This window comes from Pongo pygmaeus, chromosome 18 (assembly GCF_028885625.2).
Source record: "Pongo pygmaeus isolate AG05252 chromosome 18, NHGRI_mPonPyg2-v2.0_pri, whole genome shotgun sequence".
In the NCBI taxonomy this organism is placed as follows: Eukaryota; Metazoa; Chordata; class Mammalia; order Primates; family Hominidae; genus Pongo; species Pongo pygmaeus.
This window is the reverse complement of record NC_072391.2, coordinates 25,242,025-25,266,233: the sequence shown is the minus strand read 5'-3', so window position 1 is coordinate 25,266,233 and position 24,209 is coordinate 25,242,025. Positions and strand designations below refer to the sequence as shown.

The 24,209-nt window shown below is 45.0% G+C and overlaps 1 protein-coding gene across 3 annotated transcripts in view; it reads left to right on the top strand.

The window, feature by feature from the left end:
- The window catches only part of OTOA (otoancorin), a 95,882-nt gene that overhangs the window by 49,668 nt on the left and 22,005 nt on the right, over positions 1-24,209 (top strand). For all 3 annotated transcript variants that reach the window (XM_054455614.2, XM_054455615.2, XM_054455616.1), the window contains 9 exons: positions 175-342; positions 2,110-2,250; positions 4,300-4,358; positions 4,554-4,671; positions 8,049-8,122; positions 11,679-11,814; positions 13,386-13,576; positions 15,989-16,082; positions 21,764-21,893. In XM_054455614.2, coding sequence (XP_054311589.2) covers positions 175-342; positions 2,110-2,250; positions 4,300-4,358; positions 4,554-4,671; positions 8,049-8,122; positions 11,679-11,814; positions 13,386-13,576; positions 15,989-16,082; positions 21,764-21,893 — 1,111 coding nt within the window. The remainder of the gene's footprint in view (positions 1-174; positions 343-2,109; positions 2,251-4,299; positions 4,359-4,553; positions 4,672-8,048; positions 8,123-11,678; positions 11,815-13,385; positions 13,577-15,988; positions 16,083-21,763; positions 21,894-24,209) is intronic.

Here is a 24,209-nt window from a genome sequence, read left to right as displayed (position 1 = left end):
ACTCTCTTTCTTGACAGAAGGAAGGAAGGCCTGTGGAGGCAGCATCTGTCTGGCTCACTGCTGTGCCCCTAAGGTGTCACCCATCCCTATACTTGGCACATAGATGGGCTGAGTGCACGTTGGAGAGGTGAAAGGCAGGAGCAGAGCCTGACTACGCGGCCGCTCCTCTTCCAGGTGCTGTCTTTCTACAATGTCAGCCAGATGGGCGCGCTGCTGGCTGGGGTCAGCACCCAGGCCTTCTGTAGCATGAACCGCAAGGACCTCTCGCAGGTCCTGAGAAGTGCCGTCTCCCAGTATGTATCCGAATTGTCACCTGCCCAGCAGCAAGGTATCCTCAGCAAGGTGAGAGGAAGATGTCTGGTGCTCAGCCACATGTCACAGGGGGTGTGTTTTTGGGGTTGGTGAGTGGGCTGTGACTTTGGGCCATGAACCCAGGGCTGGGATTGTCTCAGCTGTTGGTGTCTGGGGTTGCTCTGCCTTCTCCTGGTGGCACACCTTCCTTCCTTTCCAGACGGAGCCCTTCGGTCATGCTGTCATTCTTCCCAGACCGCTTTGTTCTCCCAGACAGTCTAATCTGGGAGACTTTTCTTAAATCAGGTTTACTGATCTTATAACACTTCAAGTTTTTTTTTTTTTGAGACTGTCTTTTTGTGTTGCCCAGGCTGGAGTACAGTGGTGTGATCATAGCTCACCACAGTCTCCTGGGGTCAAGCAATCCTCCTGCCTCAACCTCCTAAGTAGCTGGGACCACAGGCATACCATGCCTGGCTAATTTTTTTAACTTTTTGTAGAGACATGGTCTTGCTATGTTGCCCAGGCTAGTCTCAAACTCCTGGCCTCAAGCCACCATGTCTGGCTAATTTATTAATTTTTTGTAGAGATGGAGTATTGCTATATTGACCAGGCTGGTCTTCAACTCCTGGCCTCAAATAATCCTTCTGCATCGGCCTCCCAAAGTGCTGGGATTACAGGTGTGAGCCACTGTGCCTGGCCTAAAATTTGTTTTTCAAATCTAAAAATAAACCCCAAAATTCTAGGGTGCATCTGAAAGCCCTTTTCATGGTCCACAGCCATGTCCATATTCTGTTTTTTTGTTTGTTTGTTTAGATAGGGTCTTCCTCTATTACCCCAGTCAGCATGCAGTGGCATGATCTTGGTTGGCTGCAGCCTCGACCTCTGGGGCTCAAGTGATCCTCCCACCTCAGCCTCCCAAGTAGTTGGGACTACAGACCTGTGCTGCTCACTAATTTTTGTTTTTCTAGAGATGGGGTCTTGCCATGTTGCCCAGGCTGGTCTCAAACTCCTAGGCTCAAGTGATCCACCCGCCTCGGCCTCCTACAGTGCTGGGATTACAGGTGTAAGCCACCATGCCTGGCCCCTTTTTTACTTGTCAGGAGTCTTTTGGCATCTTGCTCTATCAGGTCCGTTCTGTCCAATGGCAAAATCTGTTAAGAAACCAAAACTTGGCCAGGTGAGGTGGCTCACGCCTGTAATCCCAGCACTTTGGGAGGCCAAGGTGGGTGGATCACGAGGTTAGGAAATCGAGACCAGCCTGGCCAACGTGGTGAAACCCCGTCTCTACTAAAAATACAAAAAATTAGCCGGGTGTTGTGGTGCACTCCTGTAGTCCCAGCTACTCGGGAGGCTGAGGCAGGGAAATTGCTTGAACCCAGGAGGCGGAGATTGCAGCGAGCCAAGATCGTGCCACTGAACTCCACCCTGGTGACAGAGGGAGACTCTCATCTCAAAAAAAAAAAAAAAAAAGAAAGAAGGAAAAAAGAAAAAAAACCCTAAAACCTAAGGGGTTTGGCCTAAAACACCAATACCTTGCAGACAGCAAGTAGCCCATACAGTTAAAATAAAGAAATAAGGAGCATGGGTTTTGGAATCAGACAGACTTGGGCTTGAATCTCACTTACTGACTTTCAACTCATCACACTTTAAGTCTCTGTTTCCTCACCTGTGAAATGGGGATGATGCTACTCTCCACTTCCTAGGGTTGCTGAGCGGGTCTGATGGATTTTATTGCCTGTGATGTAGTGCCTGGCCCTTCCTCAAAGCTCAATGCATTTTTTACAATGTTGTTTTGTTGCTTCTCACTTTTGGCAGATGGTCCAAGCGGAAGACACTGCCCCAGGCATCGTGGAGATACAAGGGGCTTTCTTTAAGGAAGTGTCTCTGTTTGATTTAAGGAGGCAACCTGGATTCAACTCTACAGTCCTGAAGGATAAGGAACTTGGAAGGAGCCAGGTATTACCATGAAGCACAGACTGATCCTGTATTTCTGACTGTCTGTCTTGTGAGAATGAATGGTCTGTTTAAAGGTTAATTTGATAAAAGAAATTTATTTCTGTGTGATTAATATAGGAGGCAGAATAGTATAGTGTTAAGAAGTTGGACAGGCTGAGGCAGGAGGATCGCTTGACGCCAGGAGTTTGAGACCAGCCTGGGCAATATAGCAAGATCCCGTCTCTACAAAAAGTTAAAAAATTAGCCAGGCATGGTGATGCATGTCTGTGTTCCCAGCTACTCAGGAGGCTGAGGCAGGAGGATCACATGAGCCTGGGAGTTCCCCAATGCAGTGAGTTATGGTCACGCTACTGCACTCCAGTCTGGGCAACAGAGCAAGACCCTGTCTCTTAAAAAAAAAGTTAGACAAGATCTGAGCATGAATTCTGGCTCCCACTTATTTATTAGCTTTGGAGAAGTTCCTTATATGGCCTCAGTTTTCTCATGTGCAAAATGGGGATAATTTTTATAATAAAATGAGGGTCACTGATACATGCCACCTGGGCCGTGTGCTGTAAATATTCGCGGCTATTATGTGTATTATTAAATGCTGTGAGCATTGAGGCCACTTGGGGGGATGGTGCTGTTGAAGTAGATGCTCTGCCTTAGTACCATTGTTGACTACCTTTGTATTCAGTCAGTCTTCATTACATGCACCCAGCAAATGTTTATCAAGCACCGCCCAACAATGCGCCAGGCGCTGCTCACAGTGCTGAGTGTGCAAAAGTGAATGAAACAGACACAAATCCGTCTGTTCCAGGGGCTCTTGCTCAGGGTCTCTCATGAGGCTGGATGATGTCCCGCTGATCTATTGCTGTGTCACAAACCACCTCTAAATTTAGTGACAGTGACAACTGTTTTATTTTATTTTGTTTTATTTTTTGAGACAGAGTCTCTCTCGGTCACCCAGGCTGGAGTGCAGTGGCACAATCTTGGCTCACTGTAACCTCCTCCTCCCGAGTTCAAGCAATCCTCATGGCTCTGCCTCCTGAGTAGCTTGGATTACAGGCACACGCCGTCATGCCTGGCTAATTTTTTGTATTTTTTACAGAGACAGGGTTTCACCATGTTGGCCAAGCTGGTGTCGAACTCTTGACCTCAAGTGACCTGCCCGCCTTGGCCTCCCAAAGTCCTGGGATTACAGGCATGAACCAGGGCACCCGGCCAATAGTTTTATTTGGAAAATACATCCTGCCACCGAAGACTTCAAGATACTTTTGTCTCGGCCATTGAGCTGATGGGATTGCCATTTCCTGAGATGGGGAAGACCGTGGAAGGGTCCCAGAATTTGACCCTGAGCCCAAGGAAATCTCTGGGGCCACAGTGTCCAGAACTTCCCTCCATCGCCCACCCCTTTTGCCTGGGCTACCATGTCTAACGCTAGCTCATAATTTATTCTGTTTAGGGAATGATGCTCAAAGTTTCAGAGTCTATAAAATAGACAAATGTAGTACTTGATTGCGTCTGCAAGTTAGGGATTCTGTAAAATTATATTCCTTAAAACAAATGACTCCCCTGTCTACTTGGCATTGTTCTAGAGTGCTCATCGGGGGGTGGTTTGAAGGGAGTGCATGCTGCTAGCTGCAGGTACTTTATTGCTGGTGCTTTCTAGCCCATCCTGGTCTATTCTGGGATGCTTGGTGTTCAGGACCTGGCAGGTGCACATGTAAATAGGAGCCACAGGGAGTTCTCAACTGGTCAGCAGCTTCCTAAAGCACAGGAAGTAAAACTCCAGCCCTGCCACCAATGTCTTTGCCTCTCATCTGCCTCATGGGGTGTAGAGAATCACCTGGAGTGTGAGAGTGGGGCTCTGGAATTACCTTGACAGTGGTTCAAATCCAGGCACTGCCACTTAGCAATGATCTAGTCCTAGGTAACTCACATAGCCTGTTAAGCCTCCATTTCCCCATCTGTAAAATGGGATTGTGGAGCGCCTTCCTGATAGTGCCTCGCAGTGTTGGGCACACGCTGAGTGTGCCATCAGTGCTAACGATCATTCTCTTCTCGCAGGCTCTCTTCCTGTATGAGCTTCTGTTAAAGACCACCAGAAGGCCTGAGGAGCTTTTGAGGTAGGAAAATGTAACTCAGCCTGGGTGCCAAACAGGCCTTTCAGAGCCTTCTGCCAGAGCAGCCTACTTTCCCAGGAGGGAGAGTTAGGCAGTCATGTCTGTAGCTTGTATCTGATCATATCTGCCTTCTCTTGTTCTTTCTTTCCTCTCTTCCTCACCTCCTTTCTCTCCTGAGTCCCTTGTTTTGTTTTCTAGTGCTGGGCAGCTGGTCAAAGGCGTGACCTGCTCACACATTGATGCCATGAGCACTGACTTCTTTCTGGCTCATTTCCAGGATTTTCAGAACAACTTTGCCCTGCTTTCACCCTATCAGGTACCGTTAAAGCATTTTCCAGCTTCTAATTCTCTCTCCCTACCCCAGTCACTGGGCCTGGATTGGCTGTGGCATCTAAAGATCTTCATGCCAGAATTATTCAGATCCAAGTGATGACTTAGGGCCAAAGATTGAGCCAGGTTTTTTCCAGTTTCTTTTTAAACAGCTCCAAATACCCACATCTCTACAGCCAAAGTATCAACGGATTGGTTATTCCATACTCAAATTTGAGCCTTAAAATATATTCATAAGGGATAGTATTTTGTGTGTTCGTAATTATGTTCCCGTGGGATGGAAGGTACTCCTTCAGCTAATATTCCAACACTTTCCAGGAGTAGCTGTGAATGCAAACAGTACTCTGAGAACATTTTCTTTCTCACTTAAAACTTCATTTTCCAAAAGGTTATGGAGGCTATTTAACCCTTTGGGGAGACTAGAAGCAGTAACTGAATTTTTTTTTTTTTTTTTTTTTTGAGACACGGTCTTGCCCTGTCGCCCAGGCTGGAGTACAGTGGCATAATCATGGTTCATTGCAGCCTCAACCTCCTGGGCTCAAGAGATCCTTCCGACTCAACTTCTTGAGTAGCTGGGACTAAAGGCACACACCACCATGCCTGGCTAATTTATTTATTTTTTGCAGAGATAGGGTCTTGATATGTTGCCTAGGCTGGTCTCAAATTCCTGGGCTCAAGTGATCCTCCTGCCTCAGCCTCTCAAAGTGCTGGGATGACAGGCATGAGCCACTGCACCCAGCCAGTGACTGATTTTTCAGTGTCTAAGCTAGTAAACACGGGCTTTGCAACATTTGAACTTTTGGTGTGAACCGTTGGCTTACAGACTCCTGTAATGGATATTAAAAAGCACCTTCTCAACTCTGGCCTTGTGTTTCAGACCAGAATGAAGAATTTCCAAAGAGTAAATTATCTTCCAGAAAACCAGGAAGCATAGAGTGCTTGGTGTATACTCCTTCAAGATCATTAGAGGAATATGCAAAGTTTTAATGAAGCTCTCTCATTCCCTTGGACTGTTAATTCTGTTAGTGAGTCTCAAAGTTGAGCTTGCGTCAGCATTGTGTGGAAGGCTGTAAAAACACAAATTGGGGGCCCCACTCCCAGAGTTTTACATATAGTAGGTAAGGGGTGAGGTCTGAGACTTTGCATTTCTAATCAGTTTGCTGGTACAAACCACTGAACTATTTTAAAAGACCTGCCCAGGTGGGCAAGCCAATAACTGAGCAAATGGATGGAAGCTAGACCTGCTTTGAGGAAGACCTACATGTTCGAGCAGGAAGAGTTGCCCCAGTGAAGGTGCTTTCCTAGGCTTCCAGCTCTCAGAACCTTCAAATACCAGTTAATTAGAAAATTTGCCTTTCTCATTTATATTTTTACTAAAACACATTATTATTATTATTATTATTATTATTGTTATTATTATTATTATTATTGAGACAGGGCCTTGCTCTGTTGCCCAGGCTGGAATGTAGTGGTTCAATCTCACTGCAGCCTCCGCCCCTGGGTTCAAGTGATTCTCCTGCCTCAGTCTCCTGACTAGCTGGGATTCTAGGTGCACACCACCACACCTGGCTAATTTTTGTATTTTTAGTAGGGACGGGGTTTCATCATGTTGGCCAGGCTGGTCTTGAACTCCTGACCTCCAGTGATCCATCAGCCTCAGCCTCCTAAAGTGCTGGGATTACAGGCATGAGCCACCACGCCCATCCTGAAAACACATAATTATTACACACACACACAAACAACCAATACGGAGAAAGTAAAATTTCCCCAAATTTTCCCCAGAGCAGTTGTTCTCAACAGAGTACTGTTTTGCCCTCTTAGGGGACTTTTGGCCATGTCTGCAAACATTTTTGATTGTCACAACTGGAGCAGAGCTACTGGCATCTAGTGGGTAGAGGCCAGGGGTGCAGCTCAACATCCTACAATGCGTAGGACAGCACCACTACACAGAGGTATCTGGTCGAAAATGTCAATAATACTGAGGTGAGCAACCGTGTTTCAGAGGTAACTATAAAGAACAGTTTGCTATTACTTTTGAGAGTTTTCTTTTATATATAAAATATAGGCCGGGTGCAATGACTCATGCCTGTAATTCTAGCACTTTGGGAGGCTGAGGTGGGAGGTTCATTTGAGGATAGGACTTTGAAACCAACCTGGGAAACATATACCAAGACTCTAACTCTACAAAAAAATACAAAAATTACCCAAATATGGTGGCACATGCCTGTAGTCCTAGCTACTTGGGGAACTGAGGCAGGAGGATCACTTGAACCCGGGAGTTCAAGGCGGCAGTGAGCTATGATTGAGTCACTGCATTTCAGCCTGGGTGACAGAGTGAGACTCTATCTCTAAACCAAATTTAAAAAAAGTATCTATTTACATGTAATATAAAAACCACAAGTGGGCCGGGCACAGTGGCTCACATCAGTAATCTTAGCACTTTAGGAGGCCGAGATGGGTGGATCACTTGAGGTTAGGAGTTCGAAACCAGCCTGGCCAACCTACAAAATAAAAAAAATACAAAAAAAAAATACTAAAAATACAAAAAAAAAAATTAGCTGTGCATGGTCGGGGGTGCCTGTAATCCCAGCTACTCGGGAGGCTGATGCAGGAGAATTGCTTGAATCCGGAAGGCAGAGGTTGCAGTGAGCTAAGATTACGCCACTGTACTACAGCCTAGGTGACAGAGTGAGACTGTCTCAAAAAAAAAAAAAAAACCACAAGTGAGCTCATACTATACATACTGTTCTGTTTATATATATAGCTAAGAGAGAGAGATATATATATGTATAAAACTATATATATAGTTAAGCTATATATAACTATGTATAATTAAATATAACTATATATAGTTAAATATAACTGTATAACTATATGTATAGTTAAGCTATATATATAGTTTAACAGAATTGTGTGCACAATATGAGCCCATTTGTGGTTTTTACATTATATATAACTATATATATGCACATGCATAAAATAGCAGAGACATCATTTAGTGTTAATATATATATAAATCTACCTTATTAAAACAAAGTAGGTGCACTATTCCGTTGTATGTGTATACCATAATTTACTTAACCAGTCCCCTGCTGAGGAACATTAAAATTGTATCTCCCTTTCTTGCAGATATAAGCAAAATTGCGAGGAGCATTCTCACACTTAAATGTCTGTGTTCATGTTTGTTATTGCCTCAATGTTCTCATCCATAAACTGGGCACAGTAGTGGTACCTACATCATAGGGTGCTCTATTGCATAAATGAACACATATGAAGCACTTAGAATAGTACCTGGCAACGGAAAGCACTGTGTTTGTTCTTCTTCTTACTGCATTAAATCCCCAGAACTGCTTAATCTTTCAGGTTAATTGTTTGGCGTGGAAATACTGGGAAGTTTCCAGGTTGTCTATGCCACCTTTCCTCTTGGCTGCACTCCCGTAAGTGAACATCAGCCCCCACCTTCTGGCTCAGCAGTGAGATCGGTGGGAATCACTGAAGTCAAAATGATTCTCTCACCACTGGGTTTTCTTGAGGAACCAGACGCAGAGTGGAGCGTGCCTTAGACAGTTAAGCCCTGGAGATCCAGGATTTCAATTCTGAGTATCACACAGACATTTGAGACAGACTTTCTTGCTTTTCTTGTTATGTAAAAACCAAGCCAAAGCAACCCAAGCCTGAATGAGTGTCAGTGAGGCAGGTCCCATCTGGCCTGGCTTTGTGGCTGTGCCAGGCTCCAGGAGAATCAGGGCTGAGGGGAGCAGTAGGCGTTTCTCCTGGCATGTGTGAGCTTTCAGGCCTGCAGGGTAGCCCTGCTTTGCAAACATGATCTGGACATTGTTTCTCTCCTTCTCTCCTTCTTTATTTCTGTCTACCTTCTTTTGCTCTTATTGTCTTCATTCATTCAAAAAAAAAATTTCATTGAGTACTTGCTGTGTGCTAGTTCTCAGATAGCTAAATTTTCTATCTGAAAACTTAGAAATTCCTGTTAATTTATAAGACCTTATAATCTCATGGTGGGAGAGGGAATACACAAGCATGAAGCCAATTATAATATCAGGTTGATATTTGGTTGAAAGCAACAGAACTGAAACTGAAACTGGCTTATGCAATAAAAGGGAATTTTTGGTTCAGTTAACTGGAAAGTTCAGAGACGGACTTCAGGCATGGCTGGATCTAGGGGTGCAAATGATGTCATTTGTCTCTTGTCCCAGTTTTTCTCTGTTGGCTTCACTATCAGGCAAGTTATTCCTCTGTGGAAACCCTGGAAGATCTAAGGTTAAATTTTCCCAGTTTCATATTCAGGGAAAAGAGAAAAATGTTCTCTTCCCATCATTCTCAATACACATCTTGGGTTTGACTCTCATTGACCTTAATTGGGAGAATTTGTTTTCCTTGAACCAATCAGTGAGGTTGGGAGGATGGGTAACTTTGACTGACTTCAATCTGTATTGCACCCCTGGAGCTGGAGAGAAACCACAAGGACTTAGAGTGAGGGAGATGGTTCTCCAAGAAAAACTAGGTGCTTTCCAAGAAAGCCAGGTGCTGTTACACACCTCTGTTAGGACAGAGGTGGAAGAACATGTTTGGGGGAAGATGTTGAATCTGGTTTTTGAACAGTCAAGTGGTGGGGTTGACTAGGCCAGATGGGTTTCATGCAGCCTTTCTCAACTTTTTTATTGCCTTCCAAAGGAGAGGCAAAGGGGAGGGATAATGAGCACTGGACATAGAGGAGGGAATATCACCCATAGACTGGAGAGACAGGGGAGACCGAACTAATGCTGGATAGAGAGTTTAAGATGGACATTCCAGGCAGTGGAATGGGTATGTCCGGTTCAGCAGTGGGTAAGAAAAGCAAATCACTCTGAGAACACATGGGGGTATAACTGTAGAGTAGATAGGGGAGAGAAGGCCAGAGAGTTAAGGGACATCAGATCATGGGGGCTTTGTGAAGTGAGGTGTTTCACTCATATTCTGTGTGCAGCCATCAGATTTATATTTCAGAAAGATCATAGCCACTACCCACATAGAGGATAGAATGCAGGGAGGCTGAATGGAAAGAAGGGAGACAGCTGAAGATTATTTCAGTAACCCAGATCTTGGCATGGCACTTCTACCACTCATTCATCTCAGCTCAAATGAAACTGCCTTAGAAGGGGCTCGTTTGATTATCCCCATTGTCATTCTGTTTTACAGAGCCATTTTATTTTCTTCCTTACATTAATTAATTAATTAATTAATTTATTTTTGAGACAGAGTCTCTCCCTGTCACCCAGGCTGGAGTGCAGGGGTGTAATCTTGGCTCATTGCAACCTCCACTACCTGGGTTCAAGAGATTCTCCTACCTCAGCCTCCCCAGTAGCTGGGATTACAGGTGTGTGCCACCACGCCTGGCTAATTTTTGTATTTTTTGGTAGAGACAGGGTTTCACCATGATGGCCAGGCTGGTCTCAAACTCCTGACCTCAGATGATCTGCTTGCCTCGGCCTCCCAAAGTGCTGGGATTACAGGCGTGAGCCACCATGCCGGCCTTCTTCCTTGCATTTATTAATAGCTGAAATGTCTTGTTTTATTCACTGGTTTCTGTGTTTCTTCTCTCTGCTAGAATTAAGGACCACATGTGTCTCGTTCATTGTTATATTTGGTGACTAGAACAGTGCCTGGCTTACTGTAGATGCTTTGTAGATATTTGCTGGATGAATGAAGAAATAAATAAGACAGTGGTACTGGGAATGGGGAAGTTAGAATAGTTTTTTTTGTTGTTGTTGTTTTGAGACGGGGTCTCATTCTGTCACCCAGGTTGGAGTGCAGTGGTGCGATCTCAGCTCACTGCAACCTCTGTCTCCCATGTTCAAGTGATTCTTCCACTTCAGCCTCTAGAGTAGCTGAAACCCCAGGTGTGTGTGCCACCATGCCCAGCTCATTTTTTTTGTATTTTTGGTAGAGATGGGATTTCACCATGTTGCTCAGGCTGGTCTCAAACTCCTGATCTCAGGTGACCCACTTTGGCCTCCCAAAGTGCTGGGATTACAGGTGTGAGCCACCACACCTGGCCAGAAGTAAGAACAGATTGGGATAATACTAAGGAGATAGCAATGACAGGCTTGGGATAAAGAAAAAAAGGAGTGTGGGATAGCATAGAGGCGGAAGAACATGTTTGGGGGAAGATGTTGTATCTGGTTTTGGAACAGTCAAGTGGTGGGGTTGAGTAGGCCGGATGGGTTTCATGCAGACTTTCTCAACTTTTATTATTGCCTTCCAAAGGAGAAAATTTTAATTTCTCCTGAATGAAAGAAATTATACACTGAGGAAAAATATTTTGAGTAGGAATGAGCTTCAGTGGGTTACAGATCTTTGTCATAACAGTCTTTTTTATCTCCCATCCAAACCAGTTTCTCCTTCTTGAGGGTGACTTTGACCCTGTTGAGAATACATTGTCAAGAGCTGAAGGATCAAGAGCTGAAGGCAGAGTTCTGGACTGGAGATGACAGAATTTCTCTTTCCACTCTTTTTCTTATCTTTCTTTCTCACTTTCTAGTTATTCTCTCTCCTCTTTGTCTCTTTTTTCATCTACTTTTTCCTTTCTTTTTCATCTCCCCTCAACCAGTCCATCAATCAACGTGTTTATTTACGGAGAACCCATTCTCTGATCAATGTTCTGGGGCATAGAAGAGGAGCATGATGGGAAGTTTGTTCCCACCCACAGAAGAGGGTCGTGATGGGAAGTTTGTTCCCACCCATAGAAGAGAGCATGATGGGAAGTTTGTTGCCCATTCATAGAAGGGGAGCATGATGGGAAGTTTGTTCCCACCCACAGAAGAGGAGCATGATGGGTAGGAAGCTTGCTACCTGCTGCAGGGAGCCAAAGCATCACTGGGGAGAACAAACATTTAAAGAATGTCTTTGGGATGAGCTCTTGGGCATGCGGACCCTGATTTTAGGGGCCAACAGGAGCAGCCATGTGTTCCTCCTCTTGTTCTCCCCATCTCTCTCCAGGGCCCGCTACCTGGCTTCTGTCCCAGCCTCCCAGTGTGTGCCCTTTCTGATCAGCCTGGGGAAGAGCTGGTTGGACTCCTTGGTTTTAGATTCCCACAAAAAGACTTCAGTCCTCAGGAAAGTGCAGCAGTGCCTGGTAAGAAAACTCTTCCTGGGTGTCCCCTCCCTCTGGGTATCTGTGGCCATGTTGGGGAGCCCTGTGAGGGATCTGGCTAGGCTCTTGAGCCTGCTTGGATGGCCAGAAGTCTGACTGGTGGGTCTTGAAGCTTACTCTAAAGCTGCTGGTTGGAACAATCTTTTCCATTGGTTCTGGAGACTTCTGCCCCAGGGCCCAAAGGAGAGGAGGCTACTCTGGAGGAATGGAAAGAGCACAGTACCCAGAGACTGGGTGCCAGTGATTGGTTATGTGGCTTTGGGTGAATCACCTTTCCTCCCTGAGCCTCAGTCTTCTCATCTGTAAGGTGGCGGTAGTAGCACATCTCCTGTAGAGTACTTTTTTTTTTTGGACAGAGTCTCACTCTGTCACCCAGGCTGGAGTGCAGTAGTGCGATCTCAGCTCACTGCAACCTCTGCCTCCCAGGTTCAAGTGATTCTCCTGCCTCAGCCTCCCAAGTAGCTGGGACTACAGGTGCGTACCACTACACTCGGCTATTTTTTGTTTTTTTAGTAGAGATAGGGTTTCACCATGTTGGCCAGGATGGTCTCAAACTCCTGACATCAGGTGATCCATCCACTTCGGCCTCCCAAAGTGTTGAGATTACAGACATGAGCCACCATACCTAGCCTCCTCATAGAGTAATGAGAACATGACATGGGCAATGTATTATTTAATGTAAAAGCTCAAAGGCCAGATTGTCTAGGTGTGAATCCTAGCCTTGCCATTAGCTGGCAGTTTCTTTTTCTTTAAAAAATGGATAATAGTAGTACTTACTTCTTACAGTTACTTTGAAGATGACTAGATTGAGACCCATAGATACTCAGGACAGTGCCCGCACATAGGAAACACACAATAAATGTCAACTATTTTTGTCATTTTGTGAAAGTGCAAAAGAGCTTTGAAGGCTTTCAAGTGGCATACAAACTTTGAAGTGCTGTTTTCATTGTTGTGGTGCTAATAGTATAATGGTGGTTGAACTCTGGAATATTCTCAGAGCAATAACAGTGACAGTAGCGCTCAATTACTGAGTGCTCCTGGTGTGCCAAGCCAGGGTTTTCCAGATTTCTGAGGCCTGCATCCCTGGGGAAGATCAGGTCCTGTTCCATCTCTAGGAATCCACGGCAGGGTAGGCAATTCAGATCCTGGAATAATCTTTAAGAAGTTTGGGATCGGAACTTTTTTTTTTTTTTGAGACAGAGTTTTCCTCTGTCACCCAGGCTGGAGTGCAATGGCATGATCATCTAGGCTCACTGCAACCTCCGCCTCCCGGGTTCAAGTGATTCTTGTGCCTCAGCCTCCTGAGTAGCTGGGACTACAGGCACGCACCACGATGCCTGGCTAATTTTTGTATTTTTAGTATAGTTGGGGTTTCACCATGTTGGCCAGACTGATTTTGAACTCCTGGCCTCAAATGATCTGCCTGCCTCGGCCTCCCAGAGTGCTGGATTATAGGCGTGAGCCACAGTGCCCACCCCACAGGATGTGTTTCTAATGGCTCACGATCTTATGCTCTGCTGGAACTGCCCATTGGCTCCACTTTTTGGGTTCAGGACGACTCCATTGCTGACGAGTACACTGTGGACATCATGGGGAACCTGCTGTGTCACTTGCCGGCAGCCATCATTGACAGGGGGATCTCCCCCAGGGCTTGGGCGACTGCTCTACACGGCCTCAGAGACTGCCCAGACCTCAACCCTGAGCAAAAGGCTGCAGTGAGGCTCAAGCTCCTGGGACAGTACGGGTAAGGAGTGGCTGGGCTTGGCTTTTGGGGGTGTGGTATGCTCTGTGGAGGCACACTCAACTTTGGCTCTCCTACCCTGCAAACAGAGTCTCTGGTTTAGGATGAGATAAAATTCTTATGCTTATTTTGGAAATGTGACCTTTCTTCTTTTGGCTTCAGATTTTTTTTTTTTTTTTTTGAGACGGAGTCTCGCTCTGTGGCCAGGCTGGAGTGCAGTGGTGCGACCTCGGCTCACTGCAACCTCTGACTCCCTGGTTCAAGCAATTCTCCTGCCTCAGCCTCCTGAGTAGCTGGGATTACAGGCATGTGCCACCACACCCAGCTAATTTTTGTGTTTTTAGTAGAGACGGGGTTTCACCATGTTGGCCAAGATGGTCTCGATCTCCTGACCTCGTGATCCACCCGCCTCGGCCTCCCAAAGTGCTGGGATTACAGGCATGAGCCACCGCGCTCGGCCTTGGCTTCAGGTTTGCTGTAAAGTGGAATCAATAGTAGCTGCCCTACAAATCTCAAAGAGTTGTTACTTACACAGCTTGGCATATGAAGGGGAAATCTGGAAAAGGCGGCCCTTTACAGATGCAAGGTAGTGGTATTATTATTAGTTTAAAGACTTTTTTTTTTTTTTTGAAATGGGGTCTCTCTCTGTCACCCAGGCTAGAGTGCTGTGGCACAGTAATGGCTCACTGCAGCCTCTGCCTCCCTGGGCTCAGGTGATCTTCCCACCTCAGCCTCCCAAGTAGCTGAGACCACAGGTGCACATCACCGTACCCAGCTAATTTTTTAATTTTTTTTTTAAGGGATGGAATTTCACCATGTTGCCTAGGTGGGTCTTGAACTCCTGGGCTCAAGGGATTCACCCACCTAAGCCTCCCACAGTGTTGGAATTATAGGTATGGGCCACCATGCCTGACCCTAGAGACTATTTTTAAGACTAGTTTTAGGTTCTCAGAAAAATGGAGAGGATAGAGATTTCCCATATCCCTCTGACCCTATACATGCATAAGCTCCACATGATCAATATCCCCCACCAAAGGTGTACATTTATTAGAACTGATGAACCTATGTTGACATTATCGTCATTGGATTCTCATTATCATCCAAAGTCCATATTTTACATTAGGGTTCACTCTTGGTGCTTCACATTCTATGGGTTCAGACAAGTATATAATAACATGTATTCACCATTATAGTATCATACGGAGTATTTTCACTGCCCTAAAAATCCTTCTGGGCTTTGCCTGTTCATTCCTCCCCCACTCCTAATTCCTGGCAACCACTGATACTTTTGCCTTTTTAGAATATCATATATTTGGAATCATACAGTAGATAGCCTTTTCAGATAGACTTCTTTCACTTAGTAATATGCACTTAAGTTTTCTCCAGGTCCTTTTTTGGCTTGATAGCTCATTTCTTTTTAGTGCTGAATAATATTTCATTGTCTTAATGAACCACAGTTTAGCCATTCATGTACAGAAGGACATTTGTTTGCTTCCAAGTTTTGGCAATTATGGATAAAGCTGCTATCAACATCCATATACAGGTTTTCATGTAGACGTAAGTTTTCAACTCCTTTGCGTAAATACCAAAGAGTGTGTTTGCTGGGTTATATGGCAAAAACATGTTTGCTTTTGTAAGAAGCCAACAAAATGTCTTCCAAAGTGGCTGTATGATTTTGCATTCCCACCAGCTGTCACTGCTAATTGGGCAGACCTCCTTTAGAGATGTCACCAAAGATAGTGTAATGCTCTTCACTGTAGGCATTTATGATCTATATAAGAACAACAGTGGATTCTGGGTCAGTGCTTTTATTTCATCCTGCCAAGTTCAAGAGAAAGTTTTTTTCTTATTCTAAGAGAAGACTGTTATGGTAAATTAAAAGGAAGAAATATATAATTACTATTTTATTGAAGAGGGGGAAGAAGGAAACACTGTGATGTAAATGGCAGAAATTCAATAATTTAATTCAAACTAAACAGAATGGGAATGTATTGAATTCAGGAATGGAATGTAACGGGAAACTCACTGGTGGTCTTCAGGCGTGGCTGAATCCAGTGTCTCAAATGATATCATCAGGAATACATTCCTCCCATCCCTCAGCTCTGTGTTCCTTGGTGTGGTCTTTACTTTTTCCACTTGGTAATATGAATGTCCTCCAATATCCTCTTTCCTGCCAGAGATACCAGAGAAAGGAGAGCTTCTCTGATAGTTCCATCAAAATTCCCAGGGATGACTCTGATTGGTCAGCCTGCATCACATGACAATTTTCTTGGTCAAGGAAGTAGGACCATGTGATTGACAGTTTCTCTGAGTATAAGACAATTTGTTCCTGAAAGAAAAGGGTGCTGGGGGAAAAGGCAACAGATGTCCACCACAGCATGTTTTTTCACTTTAGTGGTTATTATCTCTTTTTAGATTCCCTCAGCACTGGACAGCCGAGACCACGAAGGACTTGGGACCCTTTCTAGTACTTTTCTCAGGAGATGAATTAAGCTCTATAGCCACAAAGGTAATGTTGTGCTCCATCTTAAGAAAGCTGAAGGAGTTTGAAGGGGAGAGAAAGTGTGGTCAGTTATACAGCATTGGGTTTACTGCTGTCTATGGTTCTGGAAGCTTCCTCCCTGCCTCAAAGGGCTAAGATGTTTCCAGCTCCATTCCAGGATGTGCAAGTTTCTGGAAAAGGGAGTGAGGCCCACAGCTAAATGAACTCAGGCCCTTTTGTGTGTCCCCCCAGGCAGATGTGTGCAGACAGTTGTTACTTAGCTACCACTCTGCTATTAGTGTGCATCTCACACGCACGCCTGTTCTGGCTCTCACACTGGCTGGTGCCCTATGCACATGTATGTCCAGTGTATGCAATCACATGTGCAAACACATTTAATCCAATAACAAGTCTTTATTGATCATTACATTTGGGCATGACACTTTTCTTGGAGTAAGGCTCCAGAAGTTAGGCAGTCTAGGCCAAGGGACATGCAAAATAAGCATGAATTGGTCATTTTTGCTGCATAACAAAGCCACACAATCTCAAGGGCATAAAACAATTCACATATGTTTCTTGCTGCCTGATTTGTGGGTCACTGTGGCAGCCCTGCTCCATAAGGCTGCCTTTGGAGCCCAGCCTCTAGAACTTGTTCTTCTCACCATGAAGGTGTGAAACTACCAAAAAGGGAAGGGATAAGTACAATTCTCCTTAAGTCCTAGGCTGGAAATTGGCATGCTATCACTTCTGCTACACTCCAATGGCCAAAGTAAGTTACATGACCAAGACCAACTTTAATGGGGCAGGAAGGAGTTTCCTTCCATGGAGGTAGAGGGTAGGAAAGGAGTGAATGTTTGCTGAACGATAATCAGATCCCTCACGAAGCACATCCACACACTCTCATACCTGCACTTGCAGGTGCCAGGTGCGCATGGTCACACAAGCTCAGCAGGGCCTGAACACACAGAACATCACCTAGGATCCTGCATGTGCAGCACACATTCTGAAGTGCAGTCACAGTAAAATCATATTCTGGATGTCCAGACATATAAACAGTTGATGCACAAATGTTTATTTTTATTTTATTATTTTATTTTATTTTGAGATGGAGTCTCCCTCTGTTGCCCAGGCTGGAGTATAGTGATGCAATCTCGGCTCACTGCAACCTCCGCCTCCCAGGTTCAAGTGATTCTCCTGCCTCAGCTTCCCTAGTAGCTGGGATTACAGGCGCCTGGCACTATGCCCAGTGAATTTTTATATTTTTAGTAGATACCGGGTTTCACCGTGTTGGCCAGCCTGGTCTTGAACTCCTGACCTCAAGTGATCTGCCCGCCTCGGCCTCCCAAGTGCTGGGATTACAGGCATGAGCCACCATGCCTGGCCCTGTTGTACAAATGTTATATATCCATCTATTTTTTTTCCTTCCTTGTTTTTCTTATGTTTAGATGTTTATTATTATTTTTATTTTTCCATAAGTTATTGGGGAATGGGTGGTGTTTGGTTACATGAGTAAGTTCTTTAGTGGTGATTTGTGAGATTTTGGTGCACCCATCACCTGAGCAGTACACACTGCACCATATTTGTAGTCTTTTATCCCTTGCCCTGTCCCACTCTTCCATCCAAGTCCCCAAAGTCCATTTTATCATTCTTATGCCTTTGGGTCCTCATAGTTTAGCTCCCACATATCAGTGAGAACATCCATATATCTATCTAATCTTAAAAAAATCAACTTCTGAAATTGAAAAAGTCTTGTATCAACACTGTGAAACCTCAAAAACACAGTGTAGAGTTAAAAAAAAAAACCCAGATTGCAAAAGAATATCTATAGTAGGATACAAAGTAAATAAATAAATACTAGCTGAATTAATTTAAAGCAAATGTAAACCGAGTTTATATGTAAGAGAAGTGTAAAAGTGAATGCCAAATTCAGAGTGACAGTTACTTCTGGGGAAGGAGGAAGGCAAAGAGTGAAGGAGGGACTTATTATTTATATTGTGATGTTTTATTTCTTAAGCTGGGTTGTGAGGACATGGGTGTTTTGTTGTATTATTCTGTATACTCTTTTTTTAAATACTGGAAATGTTTAATAAAACAAGTAATACATGCTCCTGGTTAACAAATCCCAATTGCACCAAAAGTAATAGGATGAGAAGCAAGTCTCCCTCCCACCCCAGACTTCTAGTTCCCTAGCCTCCCTCTTCAGAGGGCAATTGCTGTCCCCAGTCTCTTCTGCATCCTTTCAGAAAAATCCTGACTACCTATATAATGAGTTTTACATAGGTATAAAAATACCTATATAACAAGCCTTGCCAACATGGCGAAACCCTGTCTCTACTAAAAACACAAGAGCACATACATACTTTTCTTTAAAAAATACAAAATGGAAAATACTGTTCACTCCGCTATGCACATTGCTTTCTAAAAGTTAACCGTCTTAGAGCAGTTGCTTTCAGCCTTAGCTTCGCATTAGAATCACCTGGGGAGATTCCAAGATGGACCAATCCATGGTATCCAGCCCAGACTAACTGAGTCAGAATCTTTAGGGGCTGGCTCTGGGTGTCCCAGGTGACTCTTACGTACAGCCAGGGTTGAGAACTACTGGCCTAGACTGTGACTCTAATTCTGAAGATGAGACTAGAAAGGGGAGCTGCATAGGCTGAGAGACTTTCTCTCTGGGTGAGCTGGGACCCAGTGAGGCATAGCTGTTTGTAGAGCTTGATGAATTATCTGGGCCCATGGACAGGCCTCCTAATAATATACCAAGCTGGCTGGACACGGTGGCTCACACCTATAATCCCAGCACTTTGGGAGGCCGAGACGGGCAGATCACGAGGTCAGAAGCTCAAGACCATCCTGGCTAACAAGGTGAAACCCTGTCTCTACTAAAAGTACAAAAATTAGCCAGGCGTGTTGGCAGGTGCCTGTAGTCCCAGCTACTCGGGAGGCTGAGGCAGGAGAATGGCGTGAACCCAGGAGGCGGAGCTTGCAGTGAGCCGAGATCGTGCCACTGCACTCCAGCCTGGGTGACAGAGCGAGACTCCGTCAAAAAAAAAAAAAAAAAAAAAAAAAAAATCCCAAGTCTTGACAAAGTGCATTCATTCTAGATGAGAAATGGCACTTTCTCCAAGGAAACCCAAAGTCCCCTAAGTCCCCTCATTGCTAGTCTCCACCCAGAATGTTGAGACAACCCTTTTTCACCTCCTTTTCATGACAAATGTTGTGTTAGGCAATTCTTTCTTTCTTTTTTTCTTTTCTTTTTTCTTTTTTTTTTTAGATGGAGTCTTGCTCTGTTGCCCAGGCTGGAGTGCAATGGCACGATCTCAGCTCACTGCAACCTCTGCCTCCTGGGTTCAAGTGATTCTCCTGCCTCAGCCTCCCGAGTAGCTGGGATTACAGGCATATACCACCACGCCCAGCTAATTTTTGTATTTTTTGTAGAGACAGGGTATTACCATGTTGGCCAGGCTGGTCTCGAACCCCTGACATCAGGTTTCTGCCCGCTTGGGCCTCCCAAAGTGCTAGGATTACAGATGTGAGCCACCTCACCTGACCTGTGTTAGGCAATTTTTGCATTGCTATAAAGAAATACCTGAGACTGGGTAATTTATAAAGAAAGGAGGTTTACATGGAATACTATGTGGCCATAAAAAAGAATGAGATCGTGTTCTTTGCAGGGACATGGATGGAGCTGGAGGCCATCATCCTTAGCAAACTAATGCAGGAACAGAAAACCAAATACCGCATGTTCTCACTTACAAGTGGGAGCTAAATGATGAGAACACATTGTCACATAGAATGGAACAGCAGACACTGGGGCCTATTGGAGAGTGAAGGGTGGGAGGAGGGAAAGGATCAGGAAAAATAACTAATGGGTACTAGGCTGAATACCTGGGTGATGAAATAATTTGTACAACAAACCTCCATGACACAAGCTTACCTATGTAACAAACCTGCCATGTACCCCTGAACTTAAAATAAAAGTTAAATTAAAAAAAAAAAAAGGGCCGGGCGCAGTGGCTCACGCCTGTAATCCCAGCACTTTGGGAGGCCAAGGCAGGCGGATCACGAGGTCAGGAGATCCAGACCATCCTGGCTAACACGGTGAAACCCCGTCTCTACTAAAAAATACAAAAAATTAGCTGGGCATGGTGGCGGGCGCCTGTAGTCCCAGCTACTCGGGAGTCTGAGGCAGGAGAATGGCGTGAACCCAGGAGGCGGAGCTTGCAGTGAGCCGAGATTGCGCCACTGCACTCCAGCCTGGGCGACACAGCGAGACTCTGTCTCCAAAAGAAAAAAAAAAAGGCCAGGCACAGTGGCAGTGGCTCACACCTATAATCCTAGCACTTTGGGAGGCCGAGGTGGGTGAATCACTTGAGGCCAGGAGTTTGAGACCAGCCAGGCCAAGAGAGTGAAACCCTGTCTACACTAAAAATAAAAAAAAAATTAGCCTGGCTTGGTGTTGCATGCCTGTAATCCCAGCTACTCAGGAGGCTCAGGCACGAGAATTACTTGAGCCTGGGAGGTGGAGGTTGCCGTGAGTGGAGATCACACCGCTGTACTCCAGCTTGAGCAAAAGAGAGAGACTCTGTTTGAAAAGAAAAAAAAAAGACAAGAAAAGAGGATTGATTGGCTCATGGCTCTGCAGACTGTACAGGAAGTATGATGCTGGCATCTGCCCAGCTTCTGGGAAGGCCTCAGTAAACTTACAATCATGGCGGAAGGCGAAGGGGTAGGAGGCATGTCTTACTTGGCCGACGCAGGAGCAAGAGAGTGATGGGGGAGGTGCTACATGCATTTAAACAACAAGATCTCGAGAGAATGCATGCACTATTGTGAGGACAGTATCAAGGGGATTGTATTTAACCATTCATGAGAAATCTGCCCCCATGATCCAATCACCTCTCACTCGGCCCCACCTCCAACACTGGGGATTACATTTCAATATGAGATTTGGGTGGGGTACACATCCAAACTATATCAAATATAAAGTTTAGCAAAAACTTTGAAACAGCACCAAACCAAAAAAGGGGTAGGTACACATACTTTTTTTTTTGTTTTTTTTCTGAGACAGGGTTTTTATTCCCATCGCCCAGGCTGGAGTGCAGTGGCATGCTCTGGACTCACTACAAACTCCGCCTCCTGGACTCAAGTGATCCTTCTGCCTCAGTCTCCTAAGTGGCTGGGATGACAGGCTCATGCCACCACGCCTGGCTAATTTTTGTATTTTTAGTAGAGATGGGGTTTCACCATGTTGGCCAGCCCAGTCTTGAGCTCCTGACCTCAAGTGATTTGCCCACCTCGACCTCCCAAAATGCTGGGATTACAGGTATGAGCCACCACACCTGGCCTAACCTACATTTTTTGCCGATATTACCAGATTGCTCTGCTAATAGTGCACAATTTGACAGTCCCACAGAAAAATGAATGTGCCCAGCATTAAGTATTAGCACTTTATTTTATTTTTGACAATCTGGTGAAAAGTGATGTACTTATGTTTTTTAGACTTTATTGGATTTTTATTGGTTGAGTATCATTTTATAGGATTCTTTATAGAGACCACATTAGTGGGACGAGGGATTACATTTATATGAGAAGTTGCTATAACAAAGAATGAAGGCAGTAAGTAGTGCGACAGTTTCAACTCTGATTTCAATCTGTATTTAAGGGGTTTTAATTATATTCCTCTTCTTTTATCTTCTCTCACACAGTTTCCTGACATCCTTCTACAAGCAGCTTCCAAGATGGCCATGACTCTGCCCCCTAAAGAATTCCTCTGGGCTGTCTTTGAATCTGTTCGGAACAGCAGTGAAAAGATCCCCAGCTCTGACCCTATACTTGGTGAGTGTTTCCAGGGTATCTGAGCCACTGCTGGGATAGCAATGTTTTGGGCAGGGTCCCTGACATCAAGAGGCCTCCTTATGCAGGGAACTGGATGAAATGTCTGCAAAGCAATAGAATGACAAAATCTATAGGCAAAAGAATTACACTTTGGGTCAGGTGCGGTTGCTCAAGCCTGTAATCCTAGCACTTTGTGAGGCTGAGGCAGGCAGATCACTTGAAGTCAGCAGTTCGAGACCAGCCTGGCCAACATGGCGAAACCCTGTCTCTACTAAAAACACAAAAATTAGCCAGGCATGGTGGTGAGTGCCTGTAGTCCCAGCTACTCAGGAGGCTGAGGCTTGAGGATTGCTTGAACCCAGGAGGAGAAGGTTGCAGTGAGCTGAGATGGCACCACTGCACTCCAGCCTGGGTGACAGCAAGACTCTGTCTCAAAAAAAAAAAAAAAAAAAGAGTTACACTTTTGTAAAGTGACCTGGAATCATGTCCCATACTCCATACCCAGGCTAGTAGGTTTAATGCGTGAATATGTGTAACAAACATTTCAGTAGGATTGACTTAAAGGACCAACATGGGTTAGTGGTTTAACATAGCAGTGACAGGGCTGGGCTGGCTAGATTTCACTCCTGAGTCTGCCACTTACTGGCTGTGTGGCTTTGGGTAAGCTCTTTAACCTCTGTGTGCCTCAGTTTTCATCCTTTATCAAATGGGGATAATGAAAGTCTCCACCTCACTGGGTTATTGTGAGAATTAATGGGTTTAAACCCAGAAACATGTTTATAGGAATGCCTGGCATGTAGCAGATCTTTAATAAGTATTAGATATTTTTAAAATTTGATTTTTTTTTATTTTTTGAGATGGAGTCTCGCTGGAGTGTCACCCAGGCAGGAGTACAATGGCATGATCTCAGCCCACTGCAACCTCCACCTCCCAGATTCCAGCAACTCTCCTGCCTCAGCCTCCTGACTAGCTTGGATTATAGGCATGTGCCACCATGCCTGGCTAAGTTTTGTACTATTAGTAAAGATGGGGTTTCACCATGTTGGCCAGGCTGGTCTTGAACGCTGGCCTCAGGTGGTCCACCCACCTTGGCCTCCCGAAGTGCTGGGATTACAGGCGTGAGCCACTGCGCCCTGCCTAAAATTTGATTTTATAGAGGCAGGGCCTCACTCTGTCACCCAGGCTGGAGTGCAGTGGTGTAATCATGGCTCACTACAGCCTCGACCTCCTGGACTCAAGAGATCCTCCCACCTCAGCTTCACAAGTAGTTGGGACTACAGGCATGCACCGCCACATCTGGATAATTTTTAATTTTTTGTAGAGATAGGGTCTTGCTATGTTGCCCAGGCTGATCTTGAACTCTGAGCCTCAAGTGATCCTCCTGCCTTGGTCTCCCATAGTGCTGGGATTATAGATGTGAGCCACCATGCCTGTCCAAGTGTTAGATATTTTATTATCATTACCATACACCTACTAAGTGCAGACTGGGGCCAGGCATGAGGAGACAAAGTTAATCAGACCCAATGATAGTAGTTGACGGTCAGTGCTTGCTTTCATCCACCCAACAAATATTCATTAAGCACCAATTTTGTGAACAAAGAGCTTACTTTCAAATGGAGGGTAGCAAGACAATAAATTCCATACATAAGTAAAATATATGATATATTGTATGAAAAGTGCCAAGAAGGAAAATAAAGCAAGGGAATGGGCCACGAGTGTTGGGAGGGGGACTGTCATGTGAAAAGAGAATCATGAAGGAACGTCTCATTGAGAAGGTGACATTTGAATGAAGACCCAAGGGAGAGTGGGCCATGTGGATATTTTCAATTAGAGTCTTCCAGGCAGAGAATGCGACAGGATCACTTCCATGAGTGGGAGGTAAGGGCCAGTGTGTTTGGAGGGGAGTGAGAGATAAGGCCAGCCATGTAGGGACTGATAAAGAAAACCCTAATGACTTTGGCTTTTACTCTGGGTGGAGGCATCATGTGACATAGAGCAAAGAAGTGTCACAATTGGATTTATGTCTACCTTGGGTGATTATCCCTCAATGCATTATCTTGTTCTCCCGTTTTTTTTTTTTTCTTGGTGAATGTGGGGATTTTATTGGGTAATGGAGGTGGCTCTCAGTGGGATGGATGGGGAGCTAGAAAGGGGATGGAGTGGGAAGATGATCTTCCCCTGGAGTTTCGCTGTCCTGTGGCCAATCTCCTCTCCAACTGTCCCCAGCCAAACTCTTCTTGGCATTCAGACGTTCCTTTCTCTGCCATGCTGCTCTTCTGCTCCTCTTCTCTTCTATTCATCTGCTCATCTGTTTGT